The 18,733-nt window shown below is 39.8% G+C and overlaps 1 protein-coding gene across 1 annotated transcript in view; it reads left to right on the top strand.

Moving 5' to 3' along the window:
- Nucleotides 1-18,323, top strand: part of LOC131951626 (uncharacterized) — a 42,909-nt gene extending 24,586 nt beyond the window's left edge. Inside the window, exons 9-15 of the mRNA XM_059313964.1 lie at nucleotides 504-638; nucleotides 2,433-2,618; nucleotides 3,006-3,785; nucleotides 11,057-11,287; nucleotides 12,898-13,047; nucleotides 15,054-15,182; nucleotides 15,702-18,323. Coding sequence (XP_059169947.1) covers nucleotides 504-638; nucleotides 2,433-2,618; nucleotides 3,006-3,785; nucleotides 11,057-11,287; nucleotides 12,898-13,047; nucleotides 15,054-15,182; nucleotides 15,702-16,328 — 2,238 coding nt within the window. The 3' untranslated portion in view covers nucleotides 16,329-18,323. The remainder of the gene's footprint in view (nucleotides 1-503; nucleotides 639-2,432; nucleotides 2,619-3,005; nucleotides 3,786-11,056; nucleotides 11,288-12,897; nucleotides 13,048-15,053; nucleotides 15,183-15,701) is intronic.
- Nucleotides 18,324-18,733: the final 410 nt, after the last annotated feature.

Here is an 18,733-nt window from a genome sequence, read left to right as displayed (position 1 = left end):
GTTAATAATGCTCTAGGGTAAACTAAACTCACACACACACTCTCTCCTAATTCAAGATTTTTCTAACCTATTTCTGTATAACCTACAACTGACCCGTAACAAGTAACTAAATTTTATATTTCTAATTATTATTTGGTTAAGTAGCTATTTTTATAATGTAAATACTAAATTTCTTACCATAATATGGTTGAGTAACTAACTTTTATAATGTAAATGCTAAATTTCTAACCATAATTTGGTTGAGTAACTAACTTTTATAATGTAAATGCTAAATTTCTAACCATAATTTGGTTAAGTAACTAACTTTTACAATGTAAATGCTAAATTTCTAATCATAATTTGGTTAAGTAACTTTTATAATGTAAATGCTAAATTTCTAACCATTATTTGGTTGAGTAGCTATTTTTATAATGTGAATGCTAAATTTCTAATCATAATTTGGTTGAGTAGCTTTTATAATGTAAATGCTAAATTTCTAATCATAATTTGGTTGAACATTTTAGATGGACAGCACCGTGACAGCCAAGACGAAAATAGATTTCAAACAAATCTCGAATTGGTCCAGATTTAGAAATTTTCTTAAAACTATTCCATTGGATGAGACGTTCACTGTGACCGTATCAAAACTTCGCATAAAGGTTAGGATTAGATTGAAAATTTATTTGAGTCTAACTGTATAGCGTATATATATATATGAACACGTGTATTTATATGAGCACGTGTATTTCTAGATAGATTGTGTATTATGATACCATTAGTATGTGTGAATTGTGCGAATAGAGATCTGATTACAGGCCAACTGTTAGTGGGGTTGTTACTTTAAGGGGATATTATTCATTTTTTCTAAACTCACCAAACAATTTTTTTATCATTAAAACTATTGTTATCTGAATACAAAAATGGGCAAAGTATCCAAAAGTGCAAGAAACACATCGTGATGAAAAATCAGATTTTTTTAGTGATTTTTTATGCGCATATCCCCTAAATGTAACTATTACCTGTCTGAAACCAATGGGCATATCCTGGGGTGAAGGAATGACAGATAGGGTGATGTTGTATGTGGGAGAGAAGTGATGTTGTATGTGGGAGAGAAGTGATGTTGTATGTGGGAGAGAAGTGATGTTGTATGTGGGAGAGAAGTGATGTTGTGTGTGGGAGAGACATGATGTTGTGTGTGGGAGAGAAGTGATGTTGTATGTGGGAGAGAAGTGATGTTGTGTGTGGGAGAGAAGTGATGTTGTATGTGGGAGAGACATGATGTTGTATGTGGGAGAGAAGTGATGTTGTATGTGGGAGAGAAGTGATGTTGTGTGTGGGAGAGAAGTGATGATGTGTGTGGGAGAGAAGTGATGTTGTGTGTGGGAGAGACATGATGTTGAGTGTGGGAGAGACGTGATGTTGTGTGTGGGAGAGACGTGATGTTGTGTGTGGGAGAGAAGTGATGGTGTGTGTGGGAGAGAAGTGATGGTGTGTGTGGGAGAGAAGTGATGTTGTGTGTGGGAGAGACGTGATGTTGTGTGTGGGAGAGAAGTGATGGTGTGTGTGGGAGAGACATGATGTTGTGTGTGGGAGAGACATGATGCTGTATGTGGGAGAGAGGTGATGGTGTGTGTGGGGGAGAGAAGTTATGTTGTGTGTGGGAGAGACAAGATGCTGTGTGTGGGAGAGAAGTTATGGTGTGTGTGGGAGAGAAGTGATGGTGTGTGTGGGAGAGAAGTGATGATGTGTGTGGGAGAGAAGTGATGTTGTGTGTGGGAGAGAAGTGATATTGGATGTGAAATACTTGATATGTTACCGGCAACGTTGTATTGGAGCTACTGAATTCATGTACTCAGCTGGGCACATGTGTGATAAAAGGCGAGGTAGAAGCTCTACAAATCAACAGAGGTTGAAAATGTTGATTTCTTTCATTGATGTACAATATCTGCTCAACTATCATTTATAGGAACTGAACTTTATCTCTGTGTTATGTGTCTATTTAAGCTAGTGAACCATTTCTCTATCATTTAAATACGTTGTTAGAAAAATCGTATTGATAACAATATGTACACACATGCGCGCGCACGCACACACACATACACACGCGTATATATATATATATATATATATATATATATATATATATATATATATATATATATATATATATATATATATATATATATATATACAAATGCTGTTATGTTACTTTCGTGGTTCTTTATGTGTCTATCATGTGTGTCAATATGTCTAAATGTGTGTGCCATATGTCTGCCATATGTCTGCCATATGTCTGCCATATGTCTTCCATATGTCTGCCATATGTCTGCCATATGTCTGCCATATGTCTGCCATATGTCTGCCATATGTCTGCCATATGTCTGCCATATGTCTGCCATATGTCTGCCATATGTCTGCCGTGTGTCAGTACTCCTCCACTGGTCACCGAGCAGGTCAAAGGCAAGCGAATAATTCCCGAGTACGACCCTCCCGTCGGTTTGCTCAAGACGATGTACGACAATCTGGTCAGGTGTAAGATCCGAGCCCTGGGCCCCCTCGAGCCGTGCTGTGAGACCAACATCTTCACCTTTCTTGGGGAGAACACCCGGCACTTCATGCAGTGGCAGAAACTCGTCTTGGTAAGTCAAACCAATCCAAACCCGAACCACTTGGTAAGTCAAACCAATCCAAACCCGAACCACTTGGTAAGTCAAACCAATCCAAACCCGAACCACTTGGTAAGTCAAACCAATCAAAACCCGAACCACTTGGTAAGTCAAACCAATCCAAACCCGAACCACTTGGTAAGTCAAACCAATCAAAACCCGAACCACTTGGTAAGTCAAACCAATCAAAACCCGAACCACTTTTGCCATGTAACACTTTAGAGTTGTCTCATTTATGGGTTAGGTCAGTCTTATGTATGACTTAGGGAAGTCTTATGTATGGGTTAGGGAAGTCTTATGTATTGGTTAGAGCTGTCTGACTTATGCTCTCTTGAAGTGCCAAACGTTCTCTGTTCACAGCTCATCATCAAGGCTCTGCTGCTTGCGGCCATACCCCTCCCCTTCTACATCCGGCTTATCATCTACTACAAGTTTGAGGCCGAGGAGCTCACCCAACGACGTTTGGCACGTGAGGCTAACGGTCTGGACGAGGCTTTCAGTTTCTACCGAACCAATGTCATTCAGTATCTGACTCCGACTCACGCCATTTTTATCACCACATATATCCTTTACTTTCTCATCGGTGTCATCATCGGCTTCGCTAGTCCCAGCTTTAGGAACAAGCTAAAAGACATCTGCAAGTCATCTCTGCAAGACATGAACGCTGTCTCGCAGACAGAAGTTCTCGGCATGATGGTCCAAGCCTGCGTCTACCCGTTCAAACGTTGGGGTCTGCTGGGGTTCCTAGTGGCTCCCGTCTACCTTATCCTTGTCCTGCCTGCATGTTTGCTCTACTTTATCATTTACTGTGTGCCAACCATCTACTTGACCTACAAACTGCCGTATCACGCTAAACAATTAGCGAGTAGACAACCCCAAAATGTCAAAGGCGGCAAAAAGAAAATAGTCAGTAAACTGCAGCATTACGGCAAGAAGTGGCAGAAGATCGACCAGGCTGTCCATGCCGAGGACGAGGTCACGCCCGTGGATGAAAACCATTGTTGTCCTGACGATATGGGGTGTTACGGATGTCTCACCTTCAAAAGCGTCGGCTTACAAGTTGTGACAGCGATCTTTTGTCTGTGCATACTTTATTCTATAGCTTTGTTGTTCTCTGAATCAATTGGACTGTTTATAGAGGTACGTACTTTTAATATCAAAGAAGTGTACTGCGTGGCTTTGCTATGTTTTCGAAAAAAATAAATGTCGCCCTATACATATTCCTATACTAAAACTAATCAATTTTAAACTTAACACTAATTCTTATTAAATACGAACGGTTTATTTTGTTACTCGATATTTTTAACTGAATGAATTGGTCGAAAAATATACAAAAATCTCTTTCATTAATCGCTCATAGAAAGGATTTAAACAAAATATTAAATATTCATTTTAAGCATAATAAAATGTTGCACGTTATACACAATACTGCGATTAAGGAATAAATTATTGGGTTTTTGTTTTGTTCTATTGCTTGCTTATCAATTATTTCGACACTAAGACTTGTTGTCTTATGTAAATGGGAAGCTATGTAGTTTTATCGCCTTTAGTCCAATGAGAAACGTCAAAGCAGTGCTTCTTTCTAATAGCTTTCTTCATATTGGTTGTGGTTATTTTTCCATTGTAGTTGTGGCTAAATTTGCTATGGGTTGTTGAATTGTGTAATGATGTCAGTTGTTTTGTAGAATAGTTGTGTTTTGTGTGTATCAAAGGGAGATTGTTGTTGTGTTTTGTGTGTATCAAAGGGAGATTGTTGTTGTGTTTTGTGTGTATCAAAGGGAGATTGTTGTTGTGTTTTGTGTGTATCAAAGGGAGATTGTTGTTGTGTTTTGTGTGTATCAAAGGGAGATTGTTGTTGTGTTTTGTGTGTATCAAAGGGAGATTGTTGTTGTGTTTTGTGTGTATCAAAGGGAGATTGTTGTTGTGTTTTGTGTGTATCAAAGGGAGATTGTTGTTGTGTTTTGTGTGTATCAAAGGGAGATTGTTGTTGTGTTTTGTGTGTATCAAAGGGAGATTGTTGTTGTGTTTTGTGTGTATCAAAGGGAGATTGTTGTTGTGTTTTGTGTGTATCAAAGGGAGATTGTTGTTGTGTTTTGTGTGTATCAAAGGGAGAGTGTTGTTGTGTTTTGTGTGTATCAAAGGGAGATTGTTGTTGTGTTGGTTGCTTGGTGATAAAAAGGCGAGTCTTGTGGTTTTTGGGGTACCGTAGTTGGTGGTTTTTGGGGTACCGTAGTTGGTGGTTTTTGGGGTACCGTAGTTGGTGGTTTTTGGGGTACCGTAGTTGGTGGTTTTTGGGGTACCGTAGTTGGTGGTTTTTGGGGTACCGTAGTTGGTGGTTTTTGGGGTACCGTAGTTGGTGGTTTTTGGGGTACCGTAGTTGGTGGTAGATTTGGTCCTTGGTGGTAGATTTGGTCCTTGGTGGTAGATTTGGTCCTTGGTGGTAGATTTGGTCCTTGGTGGTAGATTTGGTCCTTGGTGGTAGATTTGGTCCTTGGTGGTAGATTTGGTCCTTGGTGGTAGATTTGGTCCTTGGTGGTAGATTTGGTCCTTGGTGGTAGATTCGGTCCTTGGTGGTAGATTTGGTCCTTGGTGGTAGATTCGGTCCTTGGTGGTAGATTTGGTCCTTGGTGGTAGATTCGGTCCTTGGTGGTTGATTTGGTCCTTGGTGGTAGATTTGGTCCTTGGTGGTAGATTTGGTCCTTGGTGGTAGATTTGGTCCTTGGTGGTAGATTCGGTCCTTGGTGGTAGATTTGGTCCTTGGTGGTTGATTTGGTCTTTGGTGGTAGATTTGGTCTTTGGTGGTAGATTTTGGTGGTAGGGCTTGCAGAGTTTGAGAGAGGCGGTTGCGTAGTAGTTCACCAGCATCACCTTAACTAATATGGCATCGAAGAGTGATTAGCTGCAGTCGTTTAGTGAATGGTTCCGTTGTGTCTTTGTTGGTTGGGAATGGGATTAGAAAAGGTGGGGTTGTGTCTTTGTTGATTGGGAATGGAATTAGAAAAGGTGGGTTTGTGTCTTTGTTGGTTGGGAATGGAATTAGAAAAGGTGGGGTTGTGTCTTTGTTGATTGGGAATGGAATTAGAAAAGGTGGGGTTGTGTCTTTGTTGGTTGGGAATGGAATTAGAAAAGGTGGGGTTGTGTCTTTGTTGGTTGGGAATGGAATTAGAAAAGGTGGGGTTGTGTCTTTGTTGGTTGGGAATGGAATTAGAAAAGGTAAGATTGTGTCTTAGTTGATTGGGAATGGAATTAGAAAAGGTGGGGTTGTGTCTTTGTTGATTGGGAATGATATTAGAAAAGGTGGGTTTGTGTCTTTGTTGGTTGGGAATGGAATTAGAAAAGGTGGGGTTGTGTCTTTGTTGATTGGGAATGGAATTAGAAAAGGTGGGTTTGTGTCTTTGTTGGTTGGGAATGGAATTAGACAAGGTGGGGTTGTGTCTTTGTTGATTGGGAATGGAATTAGAAAAGGTGGGGTTGTGTCTTTGTTGGTTGGGAATGGAATTAGAAAAGGTGGGGTTGTGTCTTTGTTGATTGGGAATGGAATTAGAAAAGGTGGGGTTGTGTCTTTGTTGGTTGGGAATGGAATTAGAAAAGGTGGGTTTGTGTCTTTGTTGGTTGGGAATGGAATTAGAAAAGGTGGGGTTGTGGCTTTGTTGGTTGGGAATGGAATTAGAAAAGGTAAGATTGTGTCTTTGCTGATTGGGAATGGAATTAGAAAAGGTGGGGTTGTGTCTTTGTTGGTTGGGAATGGAATTAGAAAAGGTGGGGTTGTGTCTTTGTTGGTTGGGAATGGAATTAGAAAAGGTGGGGTTGTGTCTTTGTTGGTTGGGAATGGAATTAGAAAAGGTAAGATTGTGTCTTAGTTGATTGGGAATGGAATTAGAAAAGGTGGGGTTGTGTCTTTGTTGATTGGGAATGGAATTAGAAAAGGTGGGTTTGTGTCTTTGTTGGTTGGGAATAGAATTAGAAAAGGTGGGGTTGTGTCTTTGTTGATTGGGAATGGAATTAGAAAAGGTGGGGTTGTGTTTTTGTTGGTTGGGAATGGAATTAGAAAAGATGGCGTTGTGTCTTTGTTGGTTGGGAATGGAATTAGAAAAGATGGCGTTGTGTCCTGTTGATTGGGAATGGAATAAGAAAAGGTGGGTTTTGTGTCTTTGTTGGTTGGGAATGGAATTAGAAAAGGTGGGGTTGTGTCTTTGTTGGTTGGGAATGGAATCAGAAAAGGTGATGTTGTGTCTTTGTTGGTTGGAAATGGAATTAGAAAAGGTGGGGTTGTGCCTTGCTGATTGTGAATGGAATAAGAAAAGGTGGGTTTTGTGTCTTTGTTTTTTGGGAATGGAATTAGAAAAGGTGGGGTTGTGTCTTTGTTGATTGGGAATGGAATTAGAACAGGTGGGGTTGTGTCTTTGATGGTTGGGAATGGAATTAGAAAAGATGGGGTTGTGTCTTTGTTGGTTGGGAATAGAATTAGAAAAGGTGGGATTGTGTCTTTGTTGGTTGGGAATGGAATTAGAAAAGGTGGGGTTGTGTCTTTGTTGGTTGGGAATAGAATTAGAAAAGGTGGGATTGTGTCCTGTTGATTGGGAATGGAATTAGAAAAGGTGGGGTTGTGTCTTTGTTGGTTGGGAATGGAATTAGAAAAGGTGGGGTTGTGTCTTTGTTGGTTGGGAATGGAATTAGAAAAGGTGGGGTTGTGTCTTTGTTGGTTGGAAATGGAATTAGAAAAGGTGGGGTTGTGTCTTGTTGATTGGGAATGGAATTAGAAAAGGTGGGGTTGTGTCTTTGTTGATTGGGAATGGAATTAGACAAGGTGGGGTTGTGTCTTTGTTCGTTGGGAATGGAATTAGAAAAGGTGGGGTTGTGTCTTTGTTGATTGGGAATGGAATTAGAACAGGTGGGGTTGTGTCTTTGACGGTTGGGAATGGAATTAGAAAAGATGGGGTTGTGTCTTTGTTGGTTGGGAATAGAATTAGAAAAGGTGGGATTGTGTCTTTGTTGGTTGGGAATGGAATTAGAAAAGGTGGGGTTGTGTCTTTGTTGGTTGGGAATAGAAATAGAAAAGGTGGGATTGTGTCCTGTTGATTGGGAATGGAATTAGAAAAGGTGGGGTTGTGTCTTTGTTGGTTGGGAATGGAATTAGAAAAGGTGGGGTTGTGTCTTTGTTGGTTGGGAATGGAATTAGAAAAGGTGGGGTTGTGTCTTTGTTGGTTGGAAATGGAATTAGAAAAGGTGGGGTTGTGTTTTGTTGATTGGGAATGGAATTAGAAAAGGTGGGGTTGTGTCTTTGTTGATTGGGAATGGAATTAGACAGGGTGGGGTTGTGTCTTTGTTCGTTGGGAATGGAATTAGAAAAGGTGGGGTTGTGTCTTTGTTGATTGGGAATGGAATTAGAAAAGGTGGGGTTGTGTCTTTGTTTGTTGGGAATAGAATTAGAAAAGGTGGGATTGTGTCCTGTTGATTGGGAATGGAATTAGAAAAGGTGGGGTTGTGTCTTTGTTGGTTGGGAATGGAATTAGAAAAGGTGGGGTTGTGTCTTTGTTGGTTGGGAATGGAATTAGAAAAGGTGGGGTTGTGTCTTTGTTGGTTGGAAATGGAATTAGAAAAGGTGGGGTTGTGTTTTGTTGATTGGGAATGGAATTAGAAAAGGTGGGGTTGTGTCTTTGTTGATTGGGAATGGAATTAGACAAGGTGGGGTTGTGTCTTTGTTCGTTGGGAATGGAATTAGAAAAGGTGGGGTTGTGTCTTTGTTGATTGGGAATGGAATTAGAAAAGGTGGGGTTGTGTCTTTGTTGGTTGGGAATGGAATTAGAAAAGGTGGGGTTGTGTCTTTGTTGGTTGGAAATGGAATTAGAAAAGGTGGGGTTGTGTTTTGTTGATTGGGAATGGAATTAGAAAAGGTGGGGTTGTGTCTTTGTTGATTGGGAATGGAATTAGACAAGGTGGGGTTGTGTCTTTGTTCGTTGGGAATGGAATTAGAAAAGGTGGGGTTGTGTCTTTGTTGATTGGGAATGGAATTAGAAAAGGTGGGGTTGTGTCTTTGTTGGTTGGGAATAGAATTAGAAAAGGTGGGATTGTGTCCTGTTGATTGGGAATGGAATTAGAAAAGGTGGGGTTGTGTCTTTGTTGGTTGGGAATGGAATTAGAAAAGGTGGGGTTGTGTCTTTGTTGGTTGGGAATGGAATTAGAAAAGGTGGGGTTGTGTCTTTGTTGGTTGGAAATGGAATTAGAAAAGGTGGGGTTGTGTTTTGTTGATTGGGAATGGAATTAGAAAAGGTGGGGTTGTGTCTTTGTTGATTGGGAATGGAATTAGACAAGGAGGGGTTGTGTCTTTGTTCGTTGGGAATGGAATTAGAAAAGGTGGGGTTGTGTCTTTGTTGATTGGGAATGGAATTAGAAAAGGTGGGGTTGTGTCTTTGTTGGTTGGGAATGGAATTAGAAAAGGTGGGGTGTGTCTTTGTTGGTTGGGAAAGGAATTAGAAAAGGTGGGGTTGTGTCGTACAGTTTATTATGCTTAATCTTGAGAACTCGTGAGTTGTATAATCGTGATTTGAGAACGTTGGGTAGTTGAGTTGAAAGTATAAAGAGCCGTCTTTTTCAGTTGTCGTGAGTTGATGGTATCGTGTTGGAGGTATTGAGTTGATAGTATCGAGTTGATGGTATCGTGAAAACGGTAATGTTTAGTTTTTGTGTAGTAGTGAGCTGTGTAATTGAGGGTTCAGTGTATCGAGGAGTCGAGTTGGTTGTTTTATACAGTTAGACTAGGTTCAAATGTATCGTGATGGAACATCCTACCTAAGATTGCTCCTAGGTAGGCGTTGTCCAGGCTGAAATTTTGATGGAAAAAATAGATATTAGCCATATGTATATTGTAGCCAGGAAAGTTTAAGTATTTTGTGACTCTTTTTGAGAACCTTGAACATTCAAGGGATGTGTAGGTCACAATATTATCTATTCGATAACTTGACTAATGTTTAGGAAAAGACCCACATTTTATCTATAGTTATCTAAATAGTAGTGTATTATTATATACTAGATAAATGGCCCATTGAAGGAGAAAAACAACCGGCGATAGTTTGATATTGGTTTTTTTCTGAACCGAAACCAAAACCAAAATCACCACCTCAACTTAAAATTTAACTGGAAACGAAAAATGTAATTGAATACGGATTTTTATAGAGAATCGGCATTTTTGTGCATGTGTATGTGTATGTGCATGTGCAAATGCATATGCATGTGTAAATGTATGTGTATGTGTATGTGTATGTGTATGTGTATGTGTATGTGTATGTGTATGTGTATGTGTATGTGTATGTGTATGTGTATGTGTATGTGTATGTGTATGTGTATGTGTATGTGTATGTGTATGTGTATGTGTATGTGTATGTGTATGTGTATGTGTATGTGTATGTGTATGTGTATGTGTATGTGTATGTGTATGTGTATGTGTATGTGTATGTGTATGTGTATGTGTATGTGTATGTGTATGTGTATGTGTATGTGTATGTGTATGTGTATGTGTATGTGTATGTGTATGTGTATGTGTATGTGTATGTGTATGTGTATGTGTATGTGTATGCGAATGCGTATGCGTATGCGTATGCGTATGCGTATGCGTATGCGCATGCGTATGCGTATGCGTATGCGTATGCGTATGCGTATGTGTATGCGTATGTGTATGTGTATGTGTATGTGTATGTGTATTTGTATGTGTATGTGTATGTGAATGCGTATGTGTATGTGTATGTGTATGTGTATGTGTATGTGTATGTGTATGTGTATGTGTATGTGTATGTGTATGTGTATGTGTATGTGTATGTGTATTTTTTAAATGTATGTTACGTCTACGTCTACTTCTACGTGTACCTGTACGTTTACGTTTTCGTTTATATTTTTTTATTTGTATGTTCATGTTCACGGTTGACGTTGTGGTGAGCTTTAAGGTTTATGTTTGATTTAGTTTTTACATAAGTGTTTTTGTTTGTGTTTGTTTATGTGTTTGGTTTTTTAGACATAGAAGTGCGCGGTTTATCTTTGTTTATCTTTTTGTTTGTGGTTGTGGTTGGTTGTGGTTAAGGTAGGTTAGAGTTAAGTTCAGGGTTATATAAATTTACTAGCTTTGCATATTGGAAATTTAACATATTCCCGAATTCCAGGCAGCGCCAGGTATATGACAAACATAATTATAAGTCACGGTTCTTTACAGATAAGTTGTTCACAAAAGCCAGTGCGGAGCCTGGCCGGGACGGCTAGTGTAATATATAAGAAACTTCAAAGTACTCATATTGTATGCCAGTTTATTGGGCGTCTGGTTTTTTTCGTGACGATGTGCGCTGATGCGGTCCTTTTGGAAGGGGGTGATAAAAGTCTTTTAAAACCATGATTGCCGGTGATGGCCTTTACTATACTGTTTGCAGGTGATGGCCTTTACTATGATGGGAATTATTATAAACGCTGGTAATGTCCTGAAGTACGTCTCGATGGTCTTGCTTGTTTTTGTCTACATGAATGATTGCTATAGCAACGTGTTTGAGAACTACCTGTCTTTAAATAAATTTGTCATTGAAGAATTCTCAGAGAGGACATCAGCCGAGCTCAAGAGTATTGCCAGTCAGTCCGCGGACGTGCAAGAAAATACGGCTTTTCAGGTACGATTAATTGAAAAACAGATACGGTTAATAGAATGTAGTTATGGTTAGAGTTAGTACAGTGTAGTTTCAGTTTACGCTTGTTTCAGTACAGTTTAGTTACATTGTAATTGCTTTTACATTCGCAATAATTTACGACGATATTTATTTCGTTTTATTTACCTGTGTGTACAACCACTCCAGCTACTCTCCTTGTCAGTGTTTCTTCAAGTCTTTTTTCTACGTGGTGGGGGGGGGGGGGCACTTGCTATTTATAGTGGGGGGGGGGGTCGGATTTAATTTTCCGGGGACACTGGTAAAAGTATATGTTTTCTATATAAAATCCAGTTCGGTGGTGGGGAGCTGTAGACTTTCTTCGGGGTGGGGATAATAATTAGATATTATTATAGTTCCATTTGCATCTTTTTATATAGATAACACATAAACCAACAAAATCTTAGTTGATGCATGAACCAGTTAATATAATTGTTTGTTTCATCTCTATTTTTACGGATGCTCCTTCGTGAGTACCGACATTCGGTTTAAACATCGCCCTACAAAAGAGATAGTAACTTAATAACCTAAATCTTGAGGCCTACTTAAAGTGGACACACATTCTTGAATAAAATGTATTTGTTGTAATCACGCAATGCAGGACCACACGATTAAAGATGTTAAATACGCATGCATATTTTTCAACGGTAATAGAATGTGTTGAGATTTTAAATTATTCATTTAAATTTTTCCATTAAAATAATTTTTTGTAATTTAATTATGATATTGTATTATTCATGTCATCTGAAAAAGCCTACGAGAAAACTACAAATTCGATATATAACACGAATATATAATATTTCACAAACCTATCTGAAATGGTACTCTGGTCATCGGGTCTAAACAGAGAGAGAGAGAGAGAGAGAGAGAGAGAGAGAGAGAGAGAGAGAGAGAGAGAGAGAGAGAGAGAGAGGATGGGCTGAATTAAAAACTATTTATTTCGGCTGCTAAAGGTTATTTAAACATAAAACTTTATCAAGATCTCGAATTAGATTTTCGCAGGTATACAATGCATCCTTCATCTTCCACAAACCACAAAGTGGAGAGATGCAAAATTGCGAAATCTCTTTTAATTATTGTGCACGATTAAAAAAAAAAAACACTTCTACCGTACAGATTTCTTTCTCTTTTCACGTTCGTAAAGACTTGATGACAATGCATTCTTGGCAAAATACATGTCTTAATTATAAGCAAATTATTTTTTAATTAATCGATGTTTCCTATAAACAGTACTCATTATTCGCTCTATGGTTTGCTTTCATTCGATGACTAATCTATTTTCTACTTGATTCTATTTTATTTAAACTTTTAAGTTTTCAAACAGTTCATGAAAATTCTATCCATACCCCAATTGAACTTGAATTGCCATCCCCTTTCCTGTTATATAAAAATATGATATATATATTCATAAGCATTTTATAAGAACTTTGCGGCTCTCCAAAAAAAAAAAAAAAACTTTTTTCACTTTCGGATTTCATTATGAGTTTCATCCTACTCCCCAGTTTTACATGATACAAGGGAACTTACTTAAAAACAAACAGTTATAAACAAAGCTATATACAAATATCATTCGGCAGATGAAATGTATTGATGAAAAGAAAGAGCGTCCCCCAAGAATCCATTACAAGGACGGGGAAATACAATGGGACATAGGCCAACCCTTGCTATTTTTAGACAAGTTTGATACGCCAAGAATTCCACTTAGGCTATTCCAGAGGTTGTGTCAGGTTAGTGGTCTAGGTTAGTCGGTCAGTTTTGTGGGTCAGTGGAGTGGGTCAGTGGAGTGGGTCAGTGGAGTGGGTCAGTGGAGTAGGTCAGGTGAGTGGTCTAGGTTAGTCGGTCAGTTTTGTGGGTCAGTTTTGTGGGTCAGTGGAGTCGGTCAGTTTTGTGGGTCAGTTTTGTGGGTCAGTTTTGTGGGTCAGTGGAGTGGGTCAGTGGAGTGGGTCGGTGGAGTGGGTCAGTGGAGTGGGTCAGTGGAGTAGGTCAGGTGAGTGGTCTAGGTTAGTCGGTCAGTTTTGTGGGTCAGTTTTGTGGGTCAGTGGAGTGGGTCAGGTGAGTGGTCTAGGTTAGTCGGTCAGTTTTGTGGGTCAGTTTTGTGGGTCAGTGGAGTGGGTCAGTGGAGTGGGTCATGTGAGTGGTCTAGGTTAGTCGGTCAGTTTTGTGGGTCAGTTTTGTGGGTCAGTTTTGTGGGTCAGTGGAGTGGGTCAGTTTTGTGGGTCAGTGGAGTAGGTCAGGTGAGTGGTCTAGGTTAGTCGGTCAGTTTTGTGGGTCAGTGGAGTGGGTCAGTGGAGTGGGTCAGTGGAGTGGGTCAGTGGAGTGGGTCAGTGGAGTGGGTCAGTGGAGTGGGTCAGGTGAGTGGTCTAGGTTAGTCGGTCAGTTTTGTGGGTCAGTGGAGTGGGTCAGTGGAGTGGGTCAGTGGAGTGGGTCAGGTGAGTGGTCTAGGTTAGTCGGTCAGTTTTGTGGGTCAGTTTTGTGGGTCAGTTTTGTGGGTCAGTTTTGCGGGTCAGTGGAGTGGGTCAGGTGAGTGGTCTAGGTTAGTCGGTCAGTTTTGTGGGTCAGTGGAGAGGGTTAGCTTTGTGGGTCAAGCGAGTGGTCTAGGTTAGTCGGTCAGTTTTGTGGGTCAGTGGAGTTGGTCAGTTCTGTGGGTCAGTGAAGTGGTCTAGGTTAGTCGGTCAGTTTTGTGGGTCAGTGTAGAGGGTTAGCTTTGTGGGTCAGGTGAGTGGTCTAGGTTTGTCGGTCAGTTTTGTGGGTCAGTTTTGTGGGTCAGTGGAGTGGGTCAGTTTTGTGGGTCAGTAGAGTGGGTCAGGTGAGTGGTCTAGGTTAGTCGGTCAGTTTTGTGGGTAATTTTTGTGGGTCAGTGGAGTGGGTCAGTGGAGTGGGTCAGTAGATTGGGTCAGGTGAGTGGTCTAGGTTAGTCGGTCAGTTTTGTGGGTAATTTTTGTGGGTCAGTGGAGTGGGTCAGTGGAGTGGGTCAGTAGAGTGGGTCAGGTGAGTGGTCTAGGTTAGTCGGTCAGTTTTGTGGGTAATTTTTGTGGGTCAGCGGAGTGGGTCAGTGAAGTGGGTCAGTGAAGTGGGTCACGTGAGTGGGTCAGTGGAGTGGGTCAGTTTTGTGGGTCAGTGGAGTGGGTCAGTTTTGTGGGTCAGTGGAGTGGTCAGGTGAGTAGGTCAGGTGAGTGGATCAGTGGAGTCGGTTAGTTGAGTGGTTCAGTGGGTCAGTTTTGTTGATCAGTTTTGTTGGTCAGTTTTGTGGGTCAGTGGAGTGGGTCAGTGGAGTGGGTTAGGTGAGTGGTTCAGTGGAGTGGGTCAGGTGAGTGGGTCAGTTTTGTGGGTCAGTTTTGTGAGTAAGTTTTGTGAGTCAGTTTTGTGGGTCAGTGGAGTGGGTCAGATTAATGAATTACTTTAATTAAATAAAGTTGTTGGGTCTAGTGTGTGTTTAATTTAGCGTAAATAACATTTGTATTGATGATATTTTGACCTGACTGACCCTCCCCATAACGCAGGTTCAAGTCTATGGTGCACCAGGTCCGGTGTATTGGGTCTAGTGTGTGTTTCAATTTAGCGTAAATAACATTTGTATTGATGATATTTTGACCTGACTGATCCTCCCCATAACGCAGGTTCAAGTCTATGGTGCACCAGGTCCGGTGTATTGGGTCTAGTGTGTGTTTAATTTAGCGTAAATAACATTTGTATTGATGATATTTTGACCTGACTGATCCTCCCCATAACGCAGGTTCAAGTCTATGGTGCACCAGGTCCAGTGTATTTGAGTCTGCTGATGGCTACAGGAAAGTTTATGATTATCGTCGTGTTTTTGATGTTTGTCATGATCGTTGTCATGGCCTTTGGAAACGTGTATGCGGTAGGTTTGTCTACAATATTAGTATGGGTACACTGTTAATTTGTGTGCTTTGTTAATTTGTATACATCGTTAGTTTAAGTACATTGTTAATTTGTGTATGCTTTAAATGTGTTATTACGTAAACTTATTTTGTGTATGCTGTTCATTTTGTTTACAGTGTAAATTTGCGTATGTTTAATTTTGTGTACATTGTTATGTAAACGTTTAATATCTGTAGGTCTTCGCTGTTAATTTGTGTACACTGTTTGTTTTAAAATTCTTATTCGTGTACAGTTTTATTTGGTGTACATTTTTCTGTGTATATTGTTAATGTGTGTTTGCTGTTAAATTTTTATAATCTTTATTTGTGTAAACGGTTGAATTTGTGTACACCGCTTATTTGTGTTTGCGGTTAATTATTGTATAATGTAGGATTGCGTACACTGTTAAATTGTATACATTATAAAATGGAGTACGCTTTTGAATTGTGCACTATATTAAATTGTGTACGCCGTTAAATTGTGTACATTGTATCGGTAGGTGTCATCGACCAACTCCACGTTGGCCACCCTCGCTGGTGGATTTATCCCGATGTTGCTGAAAAACGTCCTGTCATCTAGAGGTGCCAGAATCAGCCTGAAGACGGTCAGCTTCAAGGGTCAAATGGATGAGGTCATCAACGAATATAAACAGAACTGGCCGCTGGCCGATTTAGAAGCAAAAAAATATGTTCCAGGTGAGGAGGACGGTGAAGAAGAAAACAAGAAAGAAGAAGAAAATAAGAAAGAAGACGAGGTCCAGTCAAACGATGATAAACGTGATGGTCAGAAAAAAATAAAAGAAAACCTAATTAACCAAAAGGAAAACTTCAATGCTAATGTTTTTAACGGAAACGGTGACGCAACAACACTGAATCATGAAGAACCGGAAGTTGATCTTTTCCTACAGCTGACTCCTGACGTCACAGACACGTGGTCTGTGTACCACTCGAGCGAGGACAACACGTCGACCGGATCACGGTTCTTCGAGCCGGCAGACGTCCAGCCCAACATGTACCGTAGTGACAGCATTGATGAAGGCTACAGCCGGCAGTCACGTGGTCTGAACATGATGGCCAATGTGGCCCCCTTTGTTGTCATGTACGCTCACACTAAAGATGAACACTAACCCTCATCATAGCCAATGTTAATTGTTATGAAGAGCCCTAATCCTAACCTAAGTGAACTGTTGTAAAGAACTCATTCCAATATCAGCAATAAATCAGCAATCAAGGATCGCAACCTATCCCACAAAAAATATTTCCATTGCTTTTATTCCAGATAATTCTTTTTCATCTTTTTCATTCTTACTTGACGCAATGGTGTTCGTCGCATACGTTGACTGGACCGCCGGTACACTAGTACCGTGTGGGCCACTAGTACCGTGTGGGCCACTAGTACCGTGTGGGCCACTAGTACCGTGTGGGCCACTAGTACCGTGTGGGCCACTAGTACCGTGTGGGCCACTAGTACCGTGTGGGCCACTAGTACCGTGTGGGCCACTAGTACCGTGTGGGCCACTAGTACCGTGTGGGCCACTAGTACCGTGTGGGCCACTAGTACCGTGTGGGCCACTAGTACCGTGTGGGCCACTAGTACCGTGTGGGCCACTAGTACCGTGTGGGCCACTAGTACCGTGTGGGCCACTATGATAGATGCTGTAGTATTCCTATAAAGAGCCTAACTTTTTATTGCTTTAAAAAAAATCTTTATTTTTTGTTAAGTAACGCTAACTGCACCGGTGGCGTCACCTTCCCTCCCTTAATTATCATAGCGTGAAATTCAGCATTTTAATTTCGTTTCCTAACCCTAACCCTAACCCAGTTGGTCAGCCCCTTTTTTTTTTTTTTTTTTTTGTCGAGCTAGTGGCAACAATATACACTTTGTAAAATACGTAATGCAGTACAGATAAGCAGCTTACGTTAGAATCCGATAATGCTAAAAAAAAAAAAAAACGATCGCCTGCGAAATTAATTGGAGAAAATGAGCGCACACCTAAATCTGATATTGACTTAGTCGTTAGAGGCGAGCGCTTTTTCTGTGAATTTTAGAAGTCAATTGATCACTGTGTACTAAAATCTGCTCGTATTGACAAAATGGACACAGAAAACAGCCATTCCTAAACGGCCGTAAGCGCTATAACCTTCTGATTCAAAATTTCGACCAATCGTCTCTTAATATTCCGCATATTGAAAACATTCCAACAACAAATAAACTAGGGAAGTTCACTGAGGCAATACTAGGCATTTCGCTGACCAGTGCAACTTTTTACCAATTCCACGTTTTGGCCGTAATCCACTCATACACTTTAATAAGTGTACACTTTAATTAGTGTACAATTTAATTAGTGTGCACTGTTCATTTTTCATTGTTTTTTTTTGTGTGTATGTTTAATTTGTATACACTGTTCTAAATTCGTGCACGCTATCAAAACGTGAACGGTTATGTAGAGTCTCTAAGATTCAGACAGCCATACAAAATCTAAACGTTTGTACACATGTAAAGTTTCAATACATGAACACATGTGAAGATTCAACCTATGAACACATGTGAAGATTCAACACATGAACACATGTGAAGATTCAACACATGAACACATGTGAAGATTCAACACATGAACAAATGTGAAGATTTAACACATGAACACATATGAAAATTTAACACATGAACACATGTGAAGATTCAGCACATGAACACATGTGAAGATTCAACACATGAACACATGTGAAGATTCAACACATGAACAAATGTGAAGATTTAACACATGAACACATGTGAAAATTTAACACATGAACACTTGTGAAGATTCAACACATGAACACATGTGAAGATTCAACACATGAACAAATGTGAAGATTTAACACATGAACAAATGTGAAAATTTAACACATGAACACATGTGAAGATTCAAAACCCGTGCTGTAGAAATACACGCAAATGTTGCAAAACTAAACTTGTTTGTTTATAAATACATAATGACAAGCGTCTACCCATATCACTTGTGACGGAGCTTTCTCTAAACTGAGATCCAACTAGAATTGTTTGCCATTGATTTTACTCATATTGATAGCAGTTAATTATGCGATTTCACTAGTGAGTCCTAATAAATTTATTCACTACATCATTAATGCGCGCATGAGTTGTTTTTTTTTTTTTTTTTGGCCAACTAAATGAAGCTGGAGAAATCTTCTTTAGCCTTTATCTTATATTCTTATACAACAATAAGGGAAAATAACACTTTCAGCGCTATTGGGTTATAGACATTTTTTTTTAAATTAATGCTTACATTTTTAAAAAATGTAACATAATCTAGTAGAAAAAAATATTTCATGCCAAATGGTTAGTGTCATCGAGCAAAAAGTATTAAAAGAAATCTTTTTTTTTTTTTTGAGAAATTAAAGAGTACTACTTTTGGTCACCGGAACACACTGAAAATTTATCAGAATCAAGTAAGTAATATCTGTGTATAGATTTTCATCCACTGAACTAAATCAGTACTCAAGTTACCGATATTAGAAAAATTAAGAAAATAGA

This window comes from Physella acuta, unplaced genomic scaffold, assembly GCF_028476545.2.
Source record: "Physella acuta isolate Inbredline_101_S28 unplaced genomic scaffold, ASM2847654v3 ptg000818l, whole genome shotgun sequence".
In the NCBI taxonomy this organism is placed as follows: Eukaryota; Metazoa; Mollusca; class Gastropoda; family Physidae; genus Physella; species Physella acuta.
The sequence above is the reverse complement of the archived record's forward strand: the minus strand, read 5'-3'. Positions and strand labels throughout refer to the sequence as shown.